At 40.3% G+C, this 19,578-nt stretch overlaps 1 protein-coding gene across 2 annotated transcripts; it reads left to right on the top strand.

Moving 5' to 3' along the window:
- Positions 1-3,288: 3,288 nt before the first annotated feature.
- fam20a (FAM20A golgi associated secretory pathway pseudokinase) lies at positions 3,289-18,547 on the top strand. Of its 2 annotated transcripts, none has more exons than XM_034119991.1 (11): positions 3,289-4,829; positions 8,858-9,051; positions 9,285-9,335; positions 10,667-10,745; positions 11,342-11,434; positions 13,589-13,704; positions 14,498-14,678; positions 16,219-16,328; positions 16,417-16,498; positions 16,670-16,729; positions 17,486-18,547. In XM_034119991.1, exons 1-11 carry the CDS (start codon positions 4,468-4,470, stop codon positions 17,754-17,756), a joined length of 1,599 nt encoding a protein of 532 aa, XP_033975882.1. In that variant the 5' UTR covers positions 3,289-4,467; the 3' UTR covers positions 17,757-18,547. The 2 variants fall into 2 exon arrangements, with proteins under 2 accessions (XP_033975882.1, XP_033975883.1); XM_034119992.1 differs by lacking the exon at positions 3,289-4,829 and adding an exon at positions 6,194-6,281.
- Positions 18,548-19,578: the final 1,031 nt, after the last annotated feature.

Raw genomic sequence — 19,578 nt, 5'->3', positions numbered from 1 at the left:
CTGAGAGTTAGATGAGAATATTCAAATCCCTTGTGTTTGTAGGCAAAATGAAAGATAGAGTCAGCAGTCGATTAGCTTAGCATAGAGACTGGAAATGGCTAGTGAATATAAAAAGGAAATCTTCCATCCAGCATCAACTTTTAAACTTTTTCTCCCTAGTGTTTCCAAGTGTATTATTGTTGGCGGCGTGTTGCAAAGACAACCAGATCATATCCGTGCTATCTGTTTTCCTGCTAGTGTGACGGCCCCTAGGCTTTAGACTCAGGTCCCTGGTTAGCCACTCCCCAAATCAGGAGAGATTGCTGACACCTGATTTTGGTTGACTGCTCAGCTACAAGTATGGGTGCCTGAGCAGAGAGTCAGTCTCTCTCTCCTCTTGAGTTGCTTGGCTCTACTGGACCTTTGTTTGTTTGTTTGTTTGTTTGTTTGTTTGTTTGTTTGTTTGTGCGTGCTTTATATACTGATGCATGTACACACACTACACACATTACTGATTAACTGACTTCATAGTTAACTTTAAAGTGGACCTATCATGCTATATTTGAATAATATAGTGTAGGACCATACCTATATAAGGCATATTTATACTTTTTTTTTTTTTTCAAAATACCAAACAGATCATGCATTTTAGCCATGCCTCATTTTGCTCAATTTGACATGTTTTAGCTCTGTTTGTGTAAGGGAAGATAAGGGCAGAACAGCACCATCTACAGGCCTGGCATATGTACTACAGCGCTTTCGAACGGCAATGGCCGTGGCTGTCTCCTCCTGATTGGTGGAGTTGGCCCAATAGCCGTAGCGCCACCGTCCTGACGTCAGGACAGTGTTCAAATCTGGATCAGTTTTTATCAGATCCGTTGCAGCCCCTTTTTTAGAGATTTGGGTATGGAGGAAAATAGAGAGGGTTGTGTTTTCTGACACTTGGTGAGTTCCCTGGAACACCGGGGACACATATTCATGTATAAAAGACGTACAAAAGTGCATTTTGCATGATAGGTCCCCTTTTAAATAAATGCACTTTAATTGGATATGAATCATGTGTGGTCTCCTTCTTTTGTCCGTCCTTGAGCCAGGGCGTGACACTAGCAACAATCGACAACACATGACAGAAGAGCATTTTGTTACTGAGGTGGTCTCACTGCCCGCCTATTGAGCCACTGGGGATATTTTGTAAAGAACTTACTGAACATTGATACTCTTTGGTAACCGGTGATGGCTAAAACTGAAACATAATCCTACCTTCGTTCTGCTTTGATGGAACAATGGTTGACACAGTTCCTTTGTGCCCTGAATCGATCCTTCATTTTCCCTGGAGAACAGGCCTGAAGGCAGACAGAATAACATAGTGAAACTATTGTCATAGCATTACATTGTATTAATGTATTATAATAATTGAAAGCAAAAAGCATGTCTATTGCCACTTTTGCATTAGGTTTGTTAATATGTTTGTTTCATTCTTACAAAACTTGTAGTTAAATAGAGGGTTTCTTTCTGTAGGATGACAACACTCCTTGCTTCCAGCTCAGCTAAGCTAACTGAGGGCTAACTAGCAGTCCTTAATAGCCTTCATTCTTTGTGCTCTGTGCTATTTGACTCAGTCCTTGGAGTCTTGTTGTTGTCATTGTGAGGTTAACCGTGAAGTTATTACCCACAACATATAAATATTCTGGCACATTATATTTTATTTCATTCTGATAGATCCAAGCTAGCTGTTTCGCCAATCATAAACTATGCTAGGCTAATGATAGGCTAATTCCCAGATTGGTGAACTACTGCTTTAAAGGTGGGGTATGTAATTTTGGAGAAATCAGCTCGAGTGCGCTAGAATTTGAAGTACACAACCGGAAAAAATCTGCCTCTTCCTTCAGACTTCCTTACAGAGCCCCTCCTCCAACACACACTAACGCGCACATGACCAATGAGGGCACGAGATAAGTTTGTGCACAGATGGAAGGCTGACAGGCAGGTAGGCCATCCAGTTATTTTACCCGGGCCGGCTCAGATGATTGGTCGTGCTTTTTACAGTATTACGGCTTCCACAGATGAGATATTTTATGTATTGTCAAAGCATTTAATATATTCATTGCTATCGGGATGTTAAGAGCATTCCATGGAATATAACAAAAAGTGTTTCTGAAATAAATTACATACCCCACCTTTAAGTGTTTTTATCGCTACATGTTCCCCTTGTATTTGTGAAATAGCAGCTTCACAATACTCTTGTTGTGTTTTATCAGCAGTGTGACATTTCTTGATATTTGAGACTTTCTGGGTCATCCAAACAAACAAAACATGAGCCATCTCATCTTTCTCCACCAAACCCTGTGCTCATCATCAAAGCTCTACTGAATTGCACAAATAGTCGGCAGAAGACTCAATGCTCTATTCACGCTTGCTTTCTTCTCATATTCGATATTGCATCTTCTATGCATGCTTGCCCGCTCATCCCTGTAATCGGGGTTATTTTAAGCACCGGTCTGGATGTTTTGCGGGGTTGGAAGCGAGCTTTCTTTGGGATAAACACAAACAGACACAGCTGGGACAAACAGGGCCAGTCATCTAGACTACACAGGCGTAAGACAACAAAGCATTACTGAAATGTGTCGCATTGTCAGAAATATCACCAGTTTGTTGCTAATTAGCACAAATTCAGTGATAACGTATATAATAAAAAAACTAAATGACACATTCATACATTTCTCAGTGCTTTGCCTGTGACAGTGGGACCTTCAATTTAAGGATTTTTTTTACCTAAAAGTCATTTTGAAAATACAATTTCAAAAGACCATGTACCATCGACAGAAACCTAAATTGGAAAACTAATCCATCTGTGGAAAATATGGCTTCTGTTGGTCTAAAAGCAAATATTTTAACATCATACATTTGAGTCATGAGAACAACAAAAGCAATCTCTTTTTGTGTTCTTCAAATACCTTTCAGGGGGCAATCACCCTGTGTGTGTGTGTGTGTGTGTGTGTGTGTGTGTGTGTGTGTGTGTGTGTGTGTGTGTGTGTGTGTGTGTGTGTGTGTGTGTGTGTGTGTGTGTGTGTAGGCAGAACAGCAGCTCTTTTACAATCTGGCTAAATGGCAGGTTAAAGATTCCTTTCACTAATTTCCAACATCGTAGAAGAAGGTAAAACACCCTGGAGAACAACTGCCACACTCATGCGTAATGTTGCCCCACACACACACACACACACACACACACACGACAGATGTTTCAAAATACCACATTAACAACAGCGCAGACGCAGGCTGGGAAATGCCCTGAGAGGTCTTCATTGCTGCTACAAAGCGGCTTAGGGCTTTTAGAGCCGTAATGGCCAACAAGCAGCGAACGTAATTTATACACTGTATGTTTTCACAGGAATCAGAGAGGGGGGAGAGCAAAGAAAAGGTCGTCTGTGAACGAGGGGAGGTGTTATTTCTCCCTGCGTGTTCTCTCATTTGAAGTTGTGCAAGAGTTTGTATTTTTTCTCTCAGTACTGCCTTTTCTGAACTTGTGTCTCTCTGTAGAGCAGCGAGGGATTTATGTTGTGGGAACTGCTGCAGGAAGGAAAGTGCAGCTGGGAATTTCTGCCCGGAGCAAAACAGGCTACAGGTCTGTGGCGAAAAAGCCACGAAAGAGAAAGAGCGGAGAGAAGATGGCAGAAGAGCAAAGAAGATGAAAGTTTTGAAGCAGGGATCAGATGAAAGCATGGGATAGAAGGAGGAGGAGAGGAGATTTGTCGCGATGAAGGAAGCGTGAAAGTGGACTTAATGTGGATGAGACTGGAAGATGACAAGGGGACGGGAATCTTGTCTCCACGCCTTCTTGTGCTGTCAAGGCAAGTCACACACACTCTTACACCTTTGAATCTACACATGCCCACTCACATGCCAGAAAATCGGGTCAGCCTGACACACAAACACACACTTGAATGAAAACTGGACTTGGACCCGCACACACACATTGCATCAGATACGCCAGCTGGACTTGGTTTCATTCAGATCGGCTGTGACAAGAAGAAGTGCAGTCTCCACCTCTTCCTGCTGCCAAGGGCTTCGGAGTGTGTGTTTAATACACCCTCATTGCACTCTTAATCTACTAACCTGTCATTGGCTGTTTGTGTACACACCTGCACATACACACCCACAGAAGACTCACTGACACATGCGCTCCCTCTCTTCTCTCACACACACTCTCAGAGCAGCAGGTCGCTGGAAACAGACGAACTGTCAGCTGCAAACGCACACTCAGTTGCTGCCAAGGGAGGAGGAGGAGGAGGAGGGAGGAGGAAAAGTGAAGCTGGAAGCAACAGACAGAAACACACAGATAGAAAAGAGACAGAGTTGGACCAACCTCTGAGTGTTTCTCTCTGCCTGGCTGACTGTGTGGGAGATTACAAGTGATGCCTCGCGCTCTGAGGAGCAACACATAATCCGGACTTTTCTTAGCTTCCTATATATTTTAAACTCTCTGCTTCAATGATGAGGAGGGACCGTCTCCTCTTAGCCGCGACCCTCACTGCCATCTTCTCCGCTGACCTTTACTTTGTCCTCCTGCCAAAGCTGCGGAGCGTGGGTCTGGGGTCCGGAGACTTTTGCCCATGCGGTTCGGACAACTTCACCCTTCCCAGGCACGGAGGTCTCGCCACCCCACAGCTCTCTAACTGGACTCTGTATGAAACCACATTCGAACCCGCTGATGATGGGGGGTCGAAACTTGAGAGGCTCTTCTCCCACCCTCTGTACAACATCGAGACCCCGGTGCTGGGTTCGGAGGAGAGGCTGCTGCAGGCGGAGCAGCTGATGGAGTACTACAGGAGGAAGGTGGCACACTGGGAAAGGTCAGTTTCTGTTGTCATTTTCTTAATTTTAAAGGTCACCTATTATGCAAAATCCACTTGTTCATGTCTCTTCTACATCAACATGTGTCCCCTCTGTGTAAAGAGACTCTGAACGTTTCAGGAAAAAAGATTCGCTCACTTTTTGTCCTGATCCATTTATATAAAAACCTGTCTGAAAATGAGCTGATCAGATTTTGGCCACTTTATGATGTCATAACGATTTTTTGGCTTGTGTAACCATTAGCCAATCACCAACCAAGGTAACCCCCCACCCCACCTTATCACCTGAATCTCCTCCTAGAGCACCATTGTGTTCTTTGTAACCAAATATCTCTCAGAGGGGCGTGGGGAGGGTCTCCTTATTTTCATCTAAAGTAACAGACAGAGAATCAGCACTTTTGAAACAGGGCTGAAACAGAGGGGATTATGGGTAATGCTGCAATGATCTGTTTGGTGTTTGGAGCCAAACACTTCAGAGACATGTTTTGTATATATCTGAGAACTATAATATATTGATGAAAAACAGTATAATAGGGGACCTTTAAAACATATTTAGACATTGCTTATTTTGTTCACAGTGCATGATGTGCAATGGCTGGCAATTATTGAAACACGGCATGTGTTACTCAACTGTATTGTGAAAGAAGAGTTCATTCAGGCTGACAGATATCACTCTGGGACGCGTTGGGGCTTGACTGTGGTCGAGGGGCCGGGTCACCGACATCACGGCCAAACCCACTGCAGATATACGGAGTCATGGGAGGGCCATAAAAAAGTATGAAAGAGTATAGACAAATACACTTTTGAAATATGAAGCCAAATATAATAGTAAAGTAAACATGTTTTTGGGAAGCATAAAGAGAAATAACTAGGTCAACAAATCTGTTGTGTAGATAAAAATATAAATAAATAAAATAATAAATAAATATGGAAACATAAAAATAATACAATCATAGCAGATCAAAGTGAACAAAAAGACAAATATTTATAATTAATAATGTAATAATAATAAAATACAATAATCTATTTATTGAAATGTTTGAGATATTCTTGAAATATATATATATATTTTTAATTGCAACTTTTTCCATCTGAATATTTCTCCTTCACTTCCCCCTGTTGCTTTTTCTTTTTCTAAAAAGGTCCAAGCTGTCAACCAACTAGCTCTACTCATTTAATTATTCCTCTTTCAATTGTCACATTTCTCTTCTTTTAAAGAAGTCTTATTTTTATTGGCATTCCTATGACTCCACACAGACAGCCACAAACACACATCCAAGCAAACACACTTTTGCATTTGTTCGTGATAACAGCTGTGCACCCACAGATACACATCCGGATGTGTAGACAACTCATGTACGTCATAAAAGTCCAATGTCGAGTGGGCTGGTGGCAGAAAACGCTCACAAACATGTCATCCTGAAGGCTAGCGTCTGGCACGCTCTCTTTAAGGTAAACAAGGATTTAAAAACTACTAAATCCCGTCTTAATCTGTGGGAGCCGGAGCTGTCTTTGGCTTGTGAGGCTGTCTGTCTACCAAGACACAGAGATACACAGAGTTTGGGCTCTCACGATGGAAAATTAGAAGAAATATGAGCAATGATCGTCTCTCTGCTGCTTCTTTTTACTAATGTGCACAAAACAACGCCAAAAGGCTTGTTTTAAGACTTGCAATATCTTGCAACAGCATCTCATCACTGCATCAAACACACCCAGGAGAGCTTTTCGATTGCTTAAATGAACTGTGAAAACCGCTTTTCATGGCATGCATAAGAGGAAACAAGCTAAAAATATGTGTCCTGCTAAACCTGTCTATGAGTGGCTGGCACATATGCAAGAAGTTACCGGTTATAACACTTTCCACTTCCTCTTTAGTATCTTGTGAGTGACTCCACACTCTTTGCTCTATTATCTCGGCACTTCATGCAGCGTGTGCTGAAGTTTGTTTTGGTTTGGAGATGACTGTCCCACTCAATGTGGTCAGCTCTGGCAAAGTGGTGCCGCTCTCCCCACAAACGTATTTGTTTTGGTCTTAGATTATTGTTGCTCAGGATTTAAGTATAGCAGAGAGAAGAGGAGGCTTTCAAAATGTTTACAGCGGCTGTTAAAAAAATAGAGAGCTCATAAGACAACTAATAAAATGTGATATGTGAATGTAGAATATAGCTTTAGGGACAAATAAAAGTTATAGAGTTCATAATAACTTCATTAAATATTCGCATTGCTGTGTTTTCATATTCTCTTTCATTTCAAACACATTCTTGTAAGAGCTGCTGCTAAGAAAACCTGTTGGATGCACTTTGCCTTGGATTTCTGGCACCCTTACCACTCAGACTCTGGTCTTTCCAAATTGTTGTAAGAAGTGATTCCTAAGCACTGGGGTTACTTTTCAAAGCTTGGCAATGCAGTTCAAGCAAGAACCCGTTTTTAGTCAGCTGCCTCATTGTTGTTTATGTAAAGACATGCCTTTCACCACCCTCTGCAACAACAAAATAGATGAAAACACATTTCTCTAACTGATCTGTTAAAGGGACAGTTCACCCCAAAAATGCAAACTTACCCGTAGTGCTATTTGTCAATCTATATTGTTTTGGTGTGAGTTTTCGAGTGTTGGAAATAAGAATGTCTGCCTTTTCTCCAACGTAATTTAAAGTGCACCTATCATGCTATTTTTAGGCAATAGCATAGGTCTCAGATATATAAAAAACATGTCTATGAAGTGTTTTGCTCAAAATACCAAACAGATCACCCATTCTAGCCATGCCTCATATCCCTCTATTTCACTTCCTGTTTCAAAAGTGCTGATTTGGGGTATAAAGCTTTAAAAAAAAAAAATTAAAATTAATTTTAAATAAAAAAGGAGGGGTCTGAGCTCATGCGGGACCCGGCAGCTACTATCTAAACTAAATACTGCCGTGATGAAACGCCATATCATGGATTATCAAGGATTATTTCTGAAACAGTATGGAGCTCAAAGGCTTTCTCTCTTGCCGGTTATACCACAAGGTGAGTTCCTTTTTATTTCCTGCTTCTTCACACACATGCTCTCCAGTACAGGTTAGCTCTGAGTGTTAGCAATGCTAATGTAAACACCGACCATATTACTTCCAAAACAGTCGGGCATTGTTTCTGATAGCAACGTTTCTGATAGGGCCGTGGGTGTAAAGCCAGCCTACATTTCCGATATTACGTCATATCGGACGCAAATCTGGATCAGCTCCGTTGTAGCCCCGTTTTTAGAGATTTGGGTACGGAGGAAAAGAGAGAGGGCTTTATTTTCTGACGCTGCGTGAGTTCCCCAACACACCGGGGACACATGTTTATGTATAAAAGACATCAAAAAGTGCATTTTGCATGATAGGTCCCCTTTAAATACTTGGCACACAAAAAGTACAAAACATATTTAAAAAAAAACTCAGCAGCAATATCTCTTTCCAGATAGATTGAGTAAATCTAGTTTTGAACAGTTTCACGCAAGACCTATTTTCTTGCTATTACACCAAGAGTGATTAGAGCCTACTTAATGGGTCTAGTTTGGTTGAAGTAAAATAGTTCCCTCGTCAAAATGCTAAACACAAGGTCTGTGAACTATCTTCTTTACTCTTTCAAAATGTGTATTTGGCACGTTAAACACCACAAATCAAGTGCATGTAGTTCCATTATATTGACAACTCATCTTTCTCTAAGAGCACTGCAACTCACACGCAAACAATCTAAAAAATATAAATAACACTAATAATAATAATACATGACACTTATACATGTATAGCGCTTTTCTAAAAACTCAAAGACGTTTTGACAGAGAATAAAACAAAAAAACGAAGAAAAATACTTAAATAATATATGGGGGGGGGGTGTCAGAGTTTGAATGCAGTGTTGAACAGGTGGGTTTTGAGGGATTTTTTGAATGCTTTACTAAGACATAAAACATGTATTTTTGATTTTGGGGTAAACTGCCCATTAAAGGCTGTAACATCACATGAATTAATGTCCTACAGTTAACCTCTGCTACTTCTCTTACTCCTCAGACATATGCATCTCTACAGCGAGTCAGTGGCTTTGTCAAACATCACAGTGACTGAACATGAAGTGACCTTTGACCCTGAAGCCAGCTGGCTGAAGTTCCACTCAGGAATAAGCAGCTACGCTCTGTACTCCCGCAACGACCCCGCTATCCCCAAACTGCTCAAAGACATGCAGAGGATGTCGGTCATTAGCGCAGGTGAGCGATGGATAGACGGATAAATTACTATAAGACATCTGTAAGTCTGGGGGAAATGAATGGTGATTGCTTCATGTTATTGGGAGCCACCATTAGGTTTTGTGCCTATAAATATAGCACTTTTCTGACTTAGTGGATGCTGTGTCAAATTCCATGCTGTGATAAATGATTGTTGTTAAAGTGTAACTATTGTACTTCTCAATTACGAGCTGACAGACTTTGACTTCTTACAGATTACACTCAAGATGAGAAGGCCCTAAAAGGAGCGTGTGATTGTACCCAAGGTATGTTTTTTTTTTTTTATCTTCTTTGTGTTCGATTTCTGACTAGCCTCTTTGTTTGTGTCTCTTTGTTTCTCTCTCTGTGCTTGGCGGCACCGTCAGACACAAACACACTGCGCTTTGTGATAGCAAGGATTCGTTTGGCATCGAAATCCAGATTTGTCTGGTCTGTGTAAGACACTTGCTCCGGGGCGAAAAAGCAGGCGTTCGGTTGTGTTCAAAGGCAGCGCTCTTAATTACAGCAAATGTTTGATGTCGGTGCGCTCAGTGGGAAGCCGATGTTTCCAGGCGTCAACCTACACACCAGCCGCCACCTACGCTTTCTTCTTCTACTGTACCTCTCAGCAGCAGACAAGCCAAAGCAGCAGATAGAATAATGGATGGTTAATGGATAAGGTTAACTTACAAATCCACTTTGAATAGATGTGAGCAAAAACACTGGCAGATATGGTGGATTGAGTGGTACTGCTGGCTAGAGCTGTTGGCTACGTAAGTATAGGTGATAATTAAGGCTTTCGGATAACAGGTACAAATGGATGTGTAATGGATGGGGGCTATTGGGCGTAGGCCTTGGATCAAAACGCAGGCCACCTACAAATATCACTCAGAGACACATAACAACTAAGTAGAGATGTAGAAGGACCATAAAGAGACACAAACTGAATGAAAATAATCACAAAATGACCAAGAACACACAAAAGTGCCTTGAAAAGACACAAAATGAGGCAGAAAAAGGCCAAAGAAGAACTGAAAGAGAGACACAAAACAACACAAAATGTTTCTATGTAGGAGTGGAGAGGATCTATCCATAAAGCTATACTATACTTTTTATGTAGAAATGTAAAAATTCTGCTCTAGCTTTTTGATATACAGACCTTAACATATTTGATGTATACAGTATGCTGCTTTCTGCCCTGTCTGTGTCTCGCCAACAGTGGAGCGGCTGACCACAGAAACATTGTTTACTGCCAAAAAGAAATTCAACAAAACAATCCGTCTGCTTAAATTTAGCTTGTGTGTGTGTGTGTGAGTTGTGTGAGTGTGAGTGTGAGTGTGCGTGTGCGTGCGTGTGTGTGTGGTAGGTCTGGCCTACTGCTGTGACATAATATACAGCCATACATAGAGAGAGAGCACAAGCTGTGTGACTAACCCCCAATTACTTTATCACAGGGACCTGGCAGATCTTGAAAGTGTTCCAGTTCAAAATGGCCTCTGGGGCATTCAGTTCAAAACCAAAACACTGACTCTGATGCTCAGTGTTTACTTTTGTCAAGCTATCATTCAAGTTTCTACATAAAGTCAATGTTGTCTCTTTTCCTGCCGCTCTACTGTAGTTGTGAAGCCCAGCGGACATCACCTGAAACTGGCTCTGAAGATGCAAAACTTTGGAAAAGCCATGTTCAAACCAATGAGGTGAGTCCCTGAGGCACTGCTCAAAACACACATGTGCACACTAATGCATGCATACTCACACTTTCATATTTTTTAAAGCCATAAAAACACCAAATACAATAGAAACACAATAAAAGGTGGACAATTCAGTCAGAAAAGTTGTGATAACATTTTAAACCTGAAACATCATGTTAATAATAAACCTTTGATAATATTGTGTAAATAAACCCAACACCTTTTAATTCATTCTCACTATCTCTCTTCCCCAATGCCCTACAAACAACTGAGTGTAGTTCATTTGCCAATACAAAAAAATAACAAACCAAGGTTAAGATGATTGACTGATAACATTTTTTTTTTTTACTTTCTAGACATCGCATTTACACATTCTCATGTCAAGTCGTGTCGTGTCGTTGGGCTTAATCTTCTCCTACCTGTGTTAATTATACTAACTGACATCTTTTGTGTGTGTGTGTGTGTGTGTGTGTGTGTGTGTGTGTGTGTGTGTGTGTGTGTGTGTGTGTGTGTGTGTGTGTGTGTGTGTGTGTGTGTGTGTGTGTGTGTGTGTGTGTGTGTGTGTGTGTGTGTGTGTGTGTGTGTGTGTGTGTGTGTGTCAGGCAGCAGAGGGACGAGGAGACTCCAGAAGACTTCTTCTACTTTGTTGATCTCCAGAGACACAACGCAGAGATCGCTGCCTTTCACCTGGACAGGTGCAGTGACGTCACTCGTAACGCTCGTTTATCACTTAATTGTTTTTCCAGTTTTACTACCATCTCTGTTACACTCTGTGTGTTTTAATTGGTCTCTCAGTTTATTTATGTGGCATTGACGCCTGGGGGTAATCTTAGATTGTGTTTCACATCTGTCATTTTATTGGCCCTGGTTCTGGCTCTGGTGCCCGCTGAAGTGCAGCAAATGTTTTTGTTTGGGCCTTTTAATTTTAATGGCACGATACGTGACGCAAATATAAAACCAAATAACAGGCGGTAAACAAGCAAGTAAAACTGAGTTATTAATGGCTTCCAGCAGTATAACATACCATACTGGGATTACAGAGAAACACATAAGTCAGCATTCATACATCAACATGTGAATTTAAAACAGCAGCATTGCTCTAAGGATGGCAATGCCTAGTGACATATTTAATTAAGTATTGGATGGATTGCTATGACATTTGGCCATCATAAGGTCATTACTACATTTTTTCAGTGGCCAAATAACTACTGATGACATTCACATCAACCCCAGCTATACTTTGTGTTTAGTGCCAATTAGCTAATGTCAGGGTGCTAATACACTAAACTATGATAGGGAACATGGTCACCATTGTACCTGCCATGCATACACATGATAGCATTGTCATCACTAGCATATTTAAGCAGGCTGACACTGTGTCTATTGTCGGTACTGCTCACAGGGCTTTGAGATATATCTATAAGTCACTGTAAATTACACTAAGTATTTTTAGAGGAATGACATGAAAATGTGTAATCTTAAACGAGGTCTTCAACAAGTTATATATATCAAAATAACATCTCCTTCTGCCATGAAATAAACCACCCACTGTAAGTAAAGATTGCAAGACGTTTGCCCAACCCAGTGTTTCCAAACTAGCTGATCAGTTTAAACCACACGCAGTGGGCAAACTCCAGAAAACACACGCATCGTTTTGTAATTGCACATTAGCTGAGGTGAGGTGATTCACTCTGAACACAGTCATCTGAGCCAGACAGTATCATTAAGGAGCCACACACAATGATAAGTCATCGCTTCAACCAAAAACGATAGTGGCAAACAAGAGGAGTGCCACGTCAACACTTTCATAATTACCTTGTATATCTGCTCTATTAGTCTTTACATATTATATTTTAAGTTTCTGACATCAAACACTACAGATTTCTTTGCCCTTTCCTATTTTTAATCCGTGGCAGTGCGTTGTCTCTCTCTGTTGTGTCTGCGTTTGCTGCCAAACCTTTAAAATCATCGCCAAAAATCAGCAGTAGGGGAATGCTGAGGATCTGAGAAACGTCCATTGAGCTACTCCCACTGATTGTTGTTTGATTACTGTTTGCGACACATGACTGAAATAGGGCCCTCGGGGGAGGTATAAGCTCTTGATAGTGTGTATGAATACAGCCAGCTAAATTATACAGCGTAGAGACTGTCAGTGGAGTTCATTCATTGATAAGAATCAGTCAAAATAAACTGCAGGCTGCTGTGAAACGAGGTGAGGAGATAGAGATAAGGATAGCATTCTCCTGACATGACTCACATGTATATTCAATCACTGTAAGCATGAACTGTAAACTTTTCCTCAACCAGGAACCCCCTTATTAAAGGTCACCTATTATGCAAAATCCACTTGTTCATGTCTCTTCTACATCAACATGTGTCCCCTCTGTGTAAAGAGATTCTGAAAGTTTCAGGAAAAAAGATTCTCTCTCTTTTTGTCCTGATCCATTTATATAAAAAGCTGTCTGAAAAAGAGCTGATCAGATTTTGGCCGCTTTGTGATGTCATAACGATTTTTTGGCTTGTGTAACCATTAGCCAATCACCAACCAAGGTAACACCTTATCACCTGAATCTCCTCCTAGAGCACCATTGTGTTCTTTTTAACCAAATATCTCTCAGAGGGGTGTAGGGAGTGGCTCCTTATTTTCATTTAAAGTAACAGACAGAGAATCAGCACTTTGGAAACAGGGCTGAAACAGAGGGGATTATGGGATGCTGCAATGATCTGTTTGGTGTTTGGAGCCAAACACTTCAGAGACATGTTTTGTATATATCTGAGACCTATAATATATTGATGAAAAACAGTATAATAGGGGACCTTTAAGTAATTGTCATTCAATTATTTTTCAGGATCCTGGACTTCCGGAGGGTCCCGCCGGTGGCTGGCAGGCTGGTGAACGTCTCAGGAGAAGTTCGGCTAGTTACTCACAACGAAGACCTGCGAGCTGTGTTCTTCACTTCACCTGGTAAAGAACCAGCAGGTCTTTTTAAAAGGAATAGTTTGACATTTTGGATAATACGCCAATTCACTTTTATTGCCAAGAATTAGATGAGAAGATTGATACCACTCTCTTGTCTGTACACAAGTATGAAGCTAACAGTCCAACCGGAGCTTTCACTTAGCTTAGCTTAGCATACAGACTGGAACAAGTTGTAGTCTTACAGGGCATTCAAAATGCAACTAATCATCATTTGAACAAACAATATATAATATGTTAATTAGTGAGCTTTAGAGGTGATTGTTGGCATTTCTAAACCTTAGACAGATTCACACTAGCTGCTTTCTGTTGCTTCTTGTTTGAATTTAAGTCGCTAAGGCCGCTATACTGAAGGTTAGTCTCACTACTAACCTCTCTAATAATAATAGATCTCGAAAAACACATGTGAGACAATGCAAAAAGTTGGTCTTGATACATATTTCGTGCCACTTTCCTTTCACTTTAAATGTGTATGCCAAAACATTAAAGTGTTTTTATTTCTGGCAAGGGTTAAACTTTATTAAGACCATTTTCAGCAACCATGTGATTGCTACACTCAATATCATGCTAAAATCTGTGTGTTTCTCTTGGCAAAACTTTTGTTTCGACAGTGTGTCCCTATATCTTTTTCCTTGCATCAAAAGAAACCTAAGACTGTTTCTTTGTTCTGGTTTAATGTTCTTTAGTTAGAGGGAAAGCCAAGCAAATCAAACAGCATGTAATTGTAAGTGAACATGAAGCTCATTTTGTATTCCACCCTTTCATTCTGCTCTCTAAACAGCCAACAACACGTGTTTCTTTGCCAAGTGCCTGTACGTGTGTAAGACAGAGTATGCAGTGTGTGGAGGACCAGACCTGCTGGAGGGGTCCCTGTCGGCGTACCTGCCCGGCCTCAGCATCGCGCCCCGCATCTCCATCCCCAACCCCTGGACTCGCTCCTACACCTTCAGCGGGCGAGAAGAGTAAGAGCCAGTACAAGTTTTTGTCAACAGCTTTCAAATCAAAACTGCTCCACCTGTTAAAAATCTGCTCAAAGATTGTTGGTCAACCCTGTCAGAGACGTTATGACTCAGCCTAACAACCTAGTGAGGCTGTCCAAGAACATCATCTGGGTCCCAAACCATGTTCTGAACAGTGCATATGAACTGCTACCATCTGATCAGAGATACAGGGTCCCACGATTCAATAAAGTCAGACTGAAGCATCCTTTGTGCTCCAGTCAATCCTCACAGTAAATACAGAGCTGAATCTCAGATCAAATGCACGCTAAAGGCTCTTTGAGCATGTTTTCTCTCAGTGATTGTGGTGTTATGTTAAATGTTTGTTTTTCATGTATTGTGTCTTGATATTTGTCTGTGTTGATGTTACACATGGAGCTGCTGTGATGCAAGTCAAATTTCAGACTTGATCTGACCACTAAAGTATTATCGTATTGTTGTGGAGATCCAGCACTCACACAACAGGAAAGAATGAAACAGAGAGGAATCAATGAAACACAAACACAGAAATAGTTGAGATTAATCAATATTATTTAGTTGCGCACCACCAAACAACAATGGGGAAACATTACCTTGCTTCAACAGCAACCAATCGCAGAAATGGTCCCACAAATATTCAGAAACACAGGACACTTATAGGTTTCCTAAATGACACACGAACATGTTCCCTAATCATGTTTAACGCACACACATTGTCAGGTCTCCTAAACTTGGACGCACCAACATCAGAGCAACATGTAAGTTCCAGATGTCACACACCAACATCCTTATCGTTTCTTAGCTAATGCATGCTGGATATGAACCACTAACTAACAAGACTTTAACTGTATTATATCTGAGGAAGACCTCTCTTGGAGTTCCTCTGACCTTTGCCAATTTACTTAACATGGGTACATCTGCTGTTAATTGCAAAGACCATTGATAATTAGCAAAGAGACTCATGGGCCTCTTCCAATATCTGGAAACTGTAATTAAATTATAGTTATATTGAGAAGGTCCAAGACTTGACATAACAGTATCGTAGCTAGAACTCTGTATACCGGAGATTTGACTTCCTATGATATACATACATGAAGTAAGGTTATTGTTGAAAATATGTTCCCCACATGTTTTAGTTAAAACAGCATGATGGGAATGCACCGTCTTTTACTGACGATACTTCATTGCGGTTGGAACAGTGGGTGGCCTGCAGTAACATTGTAAAGTCTAGTATTTTTTTAATAAAACAACAATAATAATAATACATAAAAATCTATACAGCGCTTTTAAGTACTCAAAGTCGCTTTACAAAAGTACAATTTAAACATCAAACAATAAGCTGACTCATCCTGTGTCCATAAATCATTATATAATTATAATAATGTCTCCAAATCTAAAAATAACTCAATTTCAAACGCAGTTTTCTGAAATTGTTCCAAACATCTAGACAAAAACATTCAAATGCAGTAAACAGTTCCTGAATCAGAATTTTTGAAAACAAATATTATTGTCTGTTCTTTTTTAGGTGGGAAGTGAATCCTTTCTACTGTGACACAGTGAAACAACAGTATCCATATAACTCAGGAAACAGGCTCCTCAACATCATCGACATGTCCATCTTCGACTTCCTCACAAGTATTTAATCCACTTTATCATCTACTTTTCACTTTGGCACTCAAGCTTTAACTGTCTCTTACTTTACTGTGCTTTAACTTTGTTACAGGCAACATGGACAGACACCATTATGAGATTTTTACTAAATTTGGGGACGATGGGTTCCTTCTCCACTTGGACAATGCACGAGGGTGAGACTAAATCCTGACAGAAATGAATGATTAAATTAAATTAAATTCAAAACCTTTATTTATCCAGATGAAATCCCATTGAGATCATTGATGTCTTTTTCAAGGGAGACCTGCAATGATTATAAAATGATCCGTTGTGGTTTCATTATCTTAATCACATCTTGTGCTCAGGTTTGGGAAACACTCTCAAGATGAGATGTCCATCTTGGCTCCACTATCCCAGTGCTGCATGTAAGTGTAATAATGTAAAGTGATGGTTATTAATAGCACCAGTGTCCGTTAACTGAACTGCATCCTGTTGGGCTCCGAGCAATGGTCACAACAGTGGCGTTTTATTACACTAGTGGTTCATATTTAGAATAACATTACCAAATTAGTTTGTAAAGTTACAAAGCGACCAAGGCTTGCTAACCTTAGCTTAGCTTAGGTCACAGTTGGATAGTTGGCCAACTGCATTGCATCACAGCATAACTAATAGGCTCTGTACCTTTGGTTAAAATCAACACCATTTGTCATAACCCTAACCGCAAGCTAACCAATATACAAGCCTTATCAGTCCAAAGTGTTTGCTTAATAAGCCTATCGACTCAAGACTGTATTTTGCTATGTTGACACTTTAAGAGATCTGAAAACAGGATGTCCTTTTGGAACATGCATAAACTATATATTCTTTGGATTTATCTGACAAAAGCGCCTTAAGTCTACAGGCTGGTATATACAACAGAGAAGTCTGGAAAGGTCTCATTTGTCAATTTATGTTAGAATCCGTCCAATTGCAAAACAAAGCGATTAATACATTTTAATTGTTACATATAGTCATTTTTGAATTGTTTTTTTCTATTCTTTTAATTTCTACTTATGTGCAATGCCTTGTCTTTTATGCTGCTGCAACGCAAACATTTCTCAAATCGGGACCAATAAAGTACATTTTTATCTTATCTTATCTAAGTTTTGGGAGGAAAATGAATTCTGCTTTTCTCTCCTCAGGATAAAGCGCTCCACTCTGGTGCGTCTGCAGCTCCTGGCCCGACCAGAGTTCAGACTGAGCGATGTGATGAGGGAGTCTCTGAAGGGAGACTCTCTACAGCCCGTCCTAATGGAGCCCCACCTCTTAGCGCTGGACCGCCGGCTACAGAAGGTCCTCCGAGCGGTGCAGCGCTGCGTCAGGAGGCTGGGCGAGGAGGACGTGATCACCAAGGACTTTGTCAAATCCACAGCGACACCTCAGATGAACACAGAGATGAAGAAGGACAGGTAGCACAGGACGAAATGATCCTCTTCATAGCTGTTTCTGTGCAGAAGACTTCATGATGAAGCGAAGTACGCAAAACAAGGCTCAGATGGTTTCGATTTAAGGAACAAGCCATAAATGGAAGACGGGTTAAAATCTTCTGAGCTTGTCAGAGAAGGATCTCGTTGAGGAGGTTCAGACCGTGAATCACTGCAGGCCTCAAATTCCTATCACAGAGGGAGTTGTGCATTTTATTTCCTTTTGTATAATGGTCATAAATTCCCCCAAGGGTGCATTTTATGACTCACTTTTTGTTATCAGGTACATCAAGATTGAAATCCTGATGGCTATGGGATCAAGCATGGCGGTTTTAAAAGGGTTTCAATGAAGATATGTTTAGCCCTTAAGCCTTTGAGTGTCTGTATTTTGACTACACCGTTTATTTAACACTTATTATAAGAGCTTAGGTTGAGCTTTAGGAAGAAAAAACTTGCACCCTTACCAAAATGTATGCCAAATGCATTGAACATATAATATTAAAAAGCCCAAAAGTGCACCCTTAAAAACCAATGTTAGAAACCAAAAAGAAGCATCAGGGAATGGAGTTTATTTATTAAATAAATTAAGCTATAGTATGAGAGTTCTACCACGCATCAAATTCAGCAGTGGAGCTACTATTAATAAAAGAGAGCTACGATGCACTGGATCAGTTGTTTGCCAAATTAATGCTGGTGAATATGTTGGTATAGAGAGAAATGTGTGGGTGTCTTTGTGTTGTTCTAATTTGAAAATAAAGTTATTTTGAAGAGAAATTATCACCTGTAACAGTGTGTCTAGATGTGTGTGTGAGAAAAGTGCTTCCATTAAAACAGTCATTTAGTTTCCTCCACCCCGTTTTCCAGACTTGTAAATTCTTCTGTCTCATCAGAGGGTTTAAACAGCTTTAACACGTCACTGTCAACTAAAACAGGCTGAGACACAGTAATGACTAACCTTAAGTAAATGTGAAATATGTGTCATATCATATCAACATAGAAAATCCTGAACTAAGCCAACATTTTCTTATTATGAATATGAGAATGTGTTATCATCTGTAACCAATTTTGAGCTTTGGCCTTCATTATGTCCTGTGTTCCTATCCGACAGACTTGATATGATCCAGGTCTGTGTGTGATGTAAAACAAGATGAACAACCACAACTATTTTTAAGAGATCTTAACTTTTGGAAAGATGCCAAATAAAGTCAGACATCAGTTTAAAAAGGCAGGCAGTAAGGCTGATAAGTCGAGATCGTAAAAAGTGCTCTCTACCACAGGTAAATACCTTTAAACCACAGTGTATCTTCACTGAAATCTAGCAACAGGAATTCACATTTGAAAACCCAGTTGAAAATGTAGAATGACAAATGCCAAACTTTTCCAACTCCAAAAACTAATAGCAATAATGTCAAAGCTGCAGATGTTGGTAGTTTCCCAAGAGCCAAGGACAATTGGCAATAATTACATTTATAAATGTTTCTCATTATTTGAAAATATACTACGTGGAAACAAATCTAAGTTGTCTAAAGTGATCAAAATCCTCTTTAAGGAAAATGTGATTATTAACGAGACGAAGAATGTTGAGAAATAATGACAAAATAGAGGAAAGGTTGACATTTAACATGTGGGTATGAGTCATAGACTGTATCTATAAAAGTATGTATTAAACTGACCATTTCTACTATGTTTTGGTGCAGGAATAAATCAAAATGGTCCTGCTGTTTTCTAAACATTAAGCAGTGGCATGTCTCCCCCCGGTGGACAGATGTCATGTTGCATCTCTTTTCAGAGCCAATGCACCCAATATAACC

Source organism: Trematomus bernacchii, unplaced genomic scaffold, assembly GCF_902827165.1.
Source record: "Trematomus bernacchii unplaced genomic scaffold, fTreBer1.1, whole genome shotgun sequence".
Classification (NCBI taxonomy): domain Eukaryota; kingdom Metazoa; phylum Chordata; class Actinopteri; order Perciformes; family Nototheniidae; genus Trematomus; species Trematomus bernacchii.
Note: the sequence above shows the minus strand (reverse complement) of the source record. Positions and strands in the feature narration are given on the sequence as shown.

Excerpts from the sequence above, each read along its gene's own strand:
- fam20a (XM_034119991.1), top strand. The coding sequence starts at position 4,468 with ATGATGAGGAGGGACCGTCTCCTCTTAGCCGCGACCCTCACTGCCATC. Across the intron at positions 9,052-9,284 it reads GATGTCGGTCATTAGCGCAG|ATTACACTCAAGATGAGAAG; the intron begins GTGAGCGATGGA and ends GACTTCTTACAG. Across the intron at positions 10,746-11,341 it reads GCCATGTTCAAACCAATGAG|GCAGCAGAGGGACGAGGAGA; the intron begins GTGAGTCCCTGA and ends TGTGTGTGTCAG.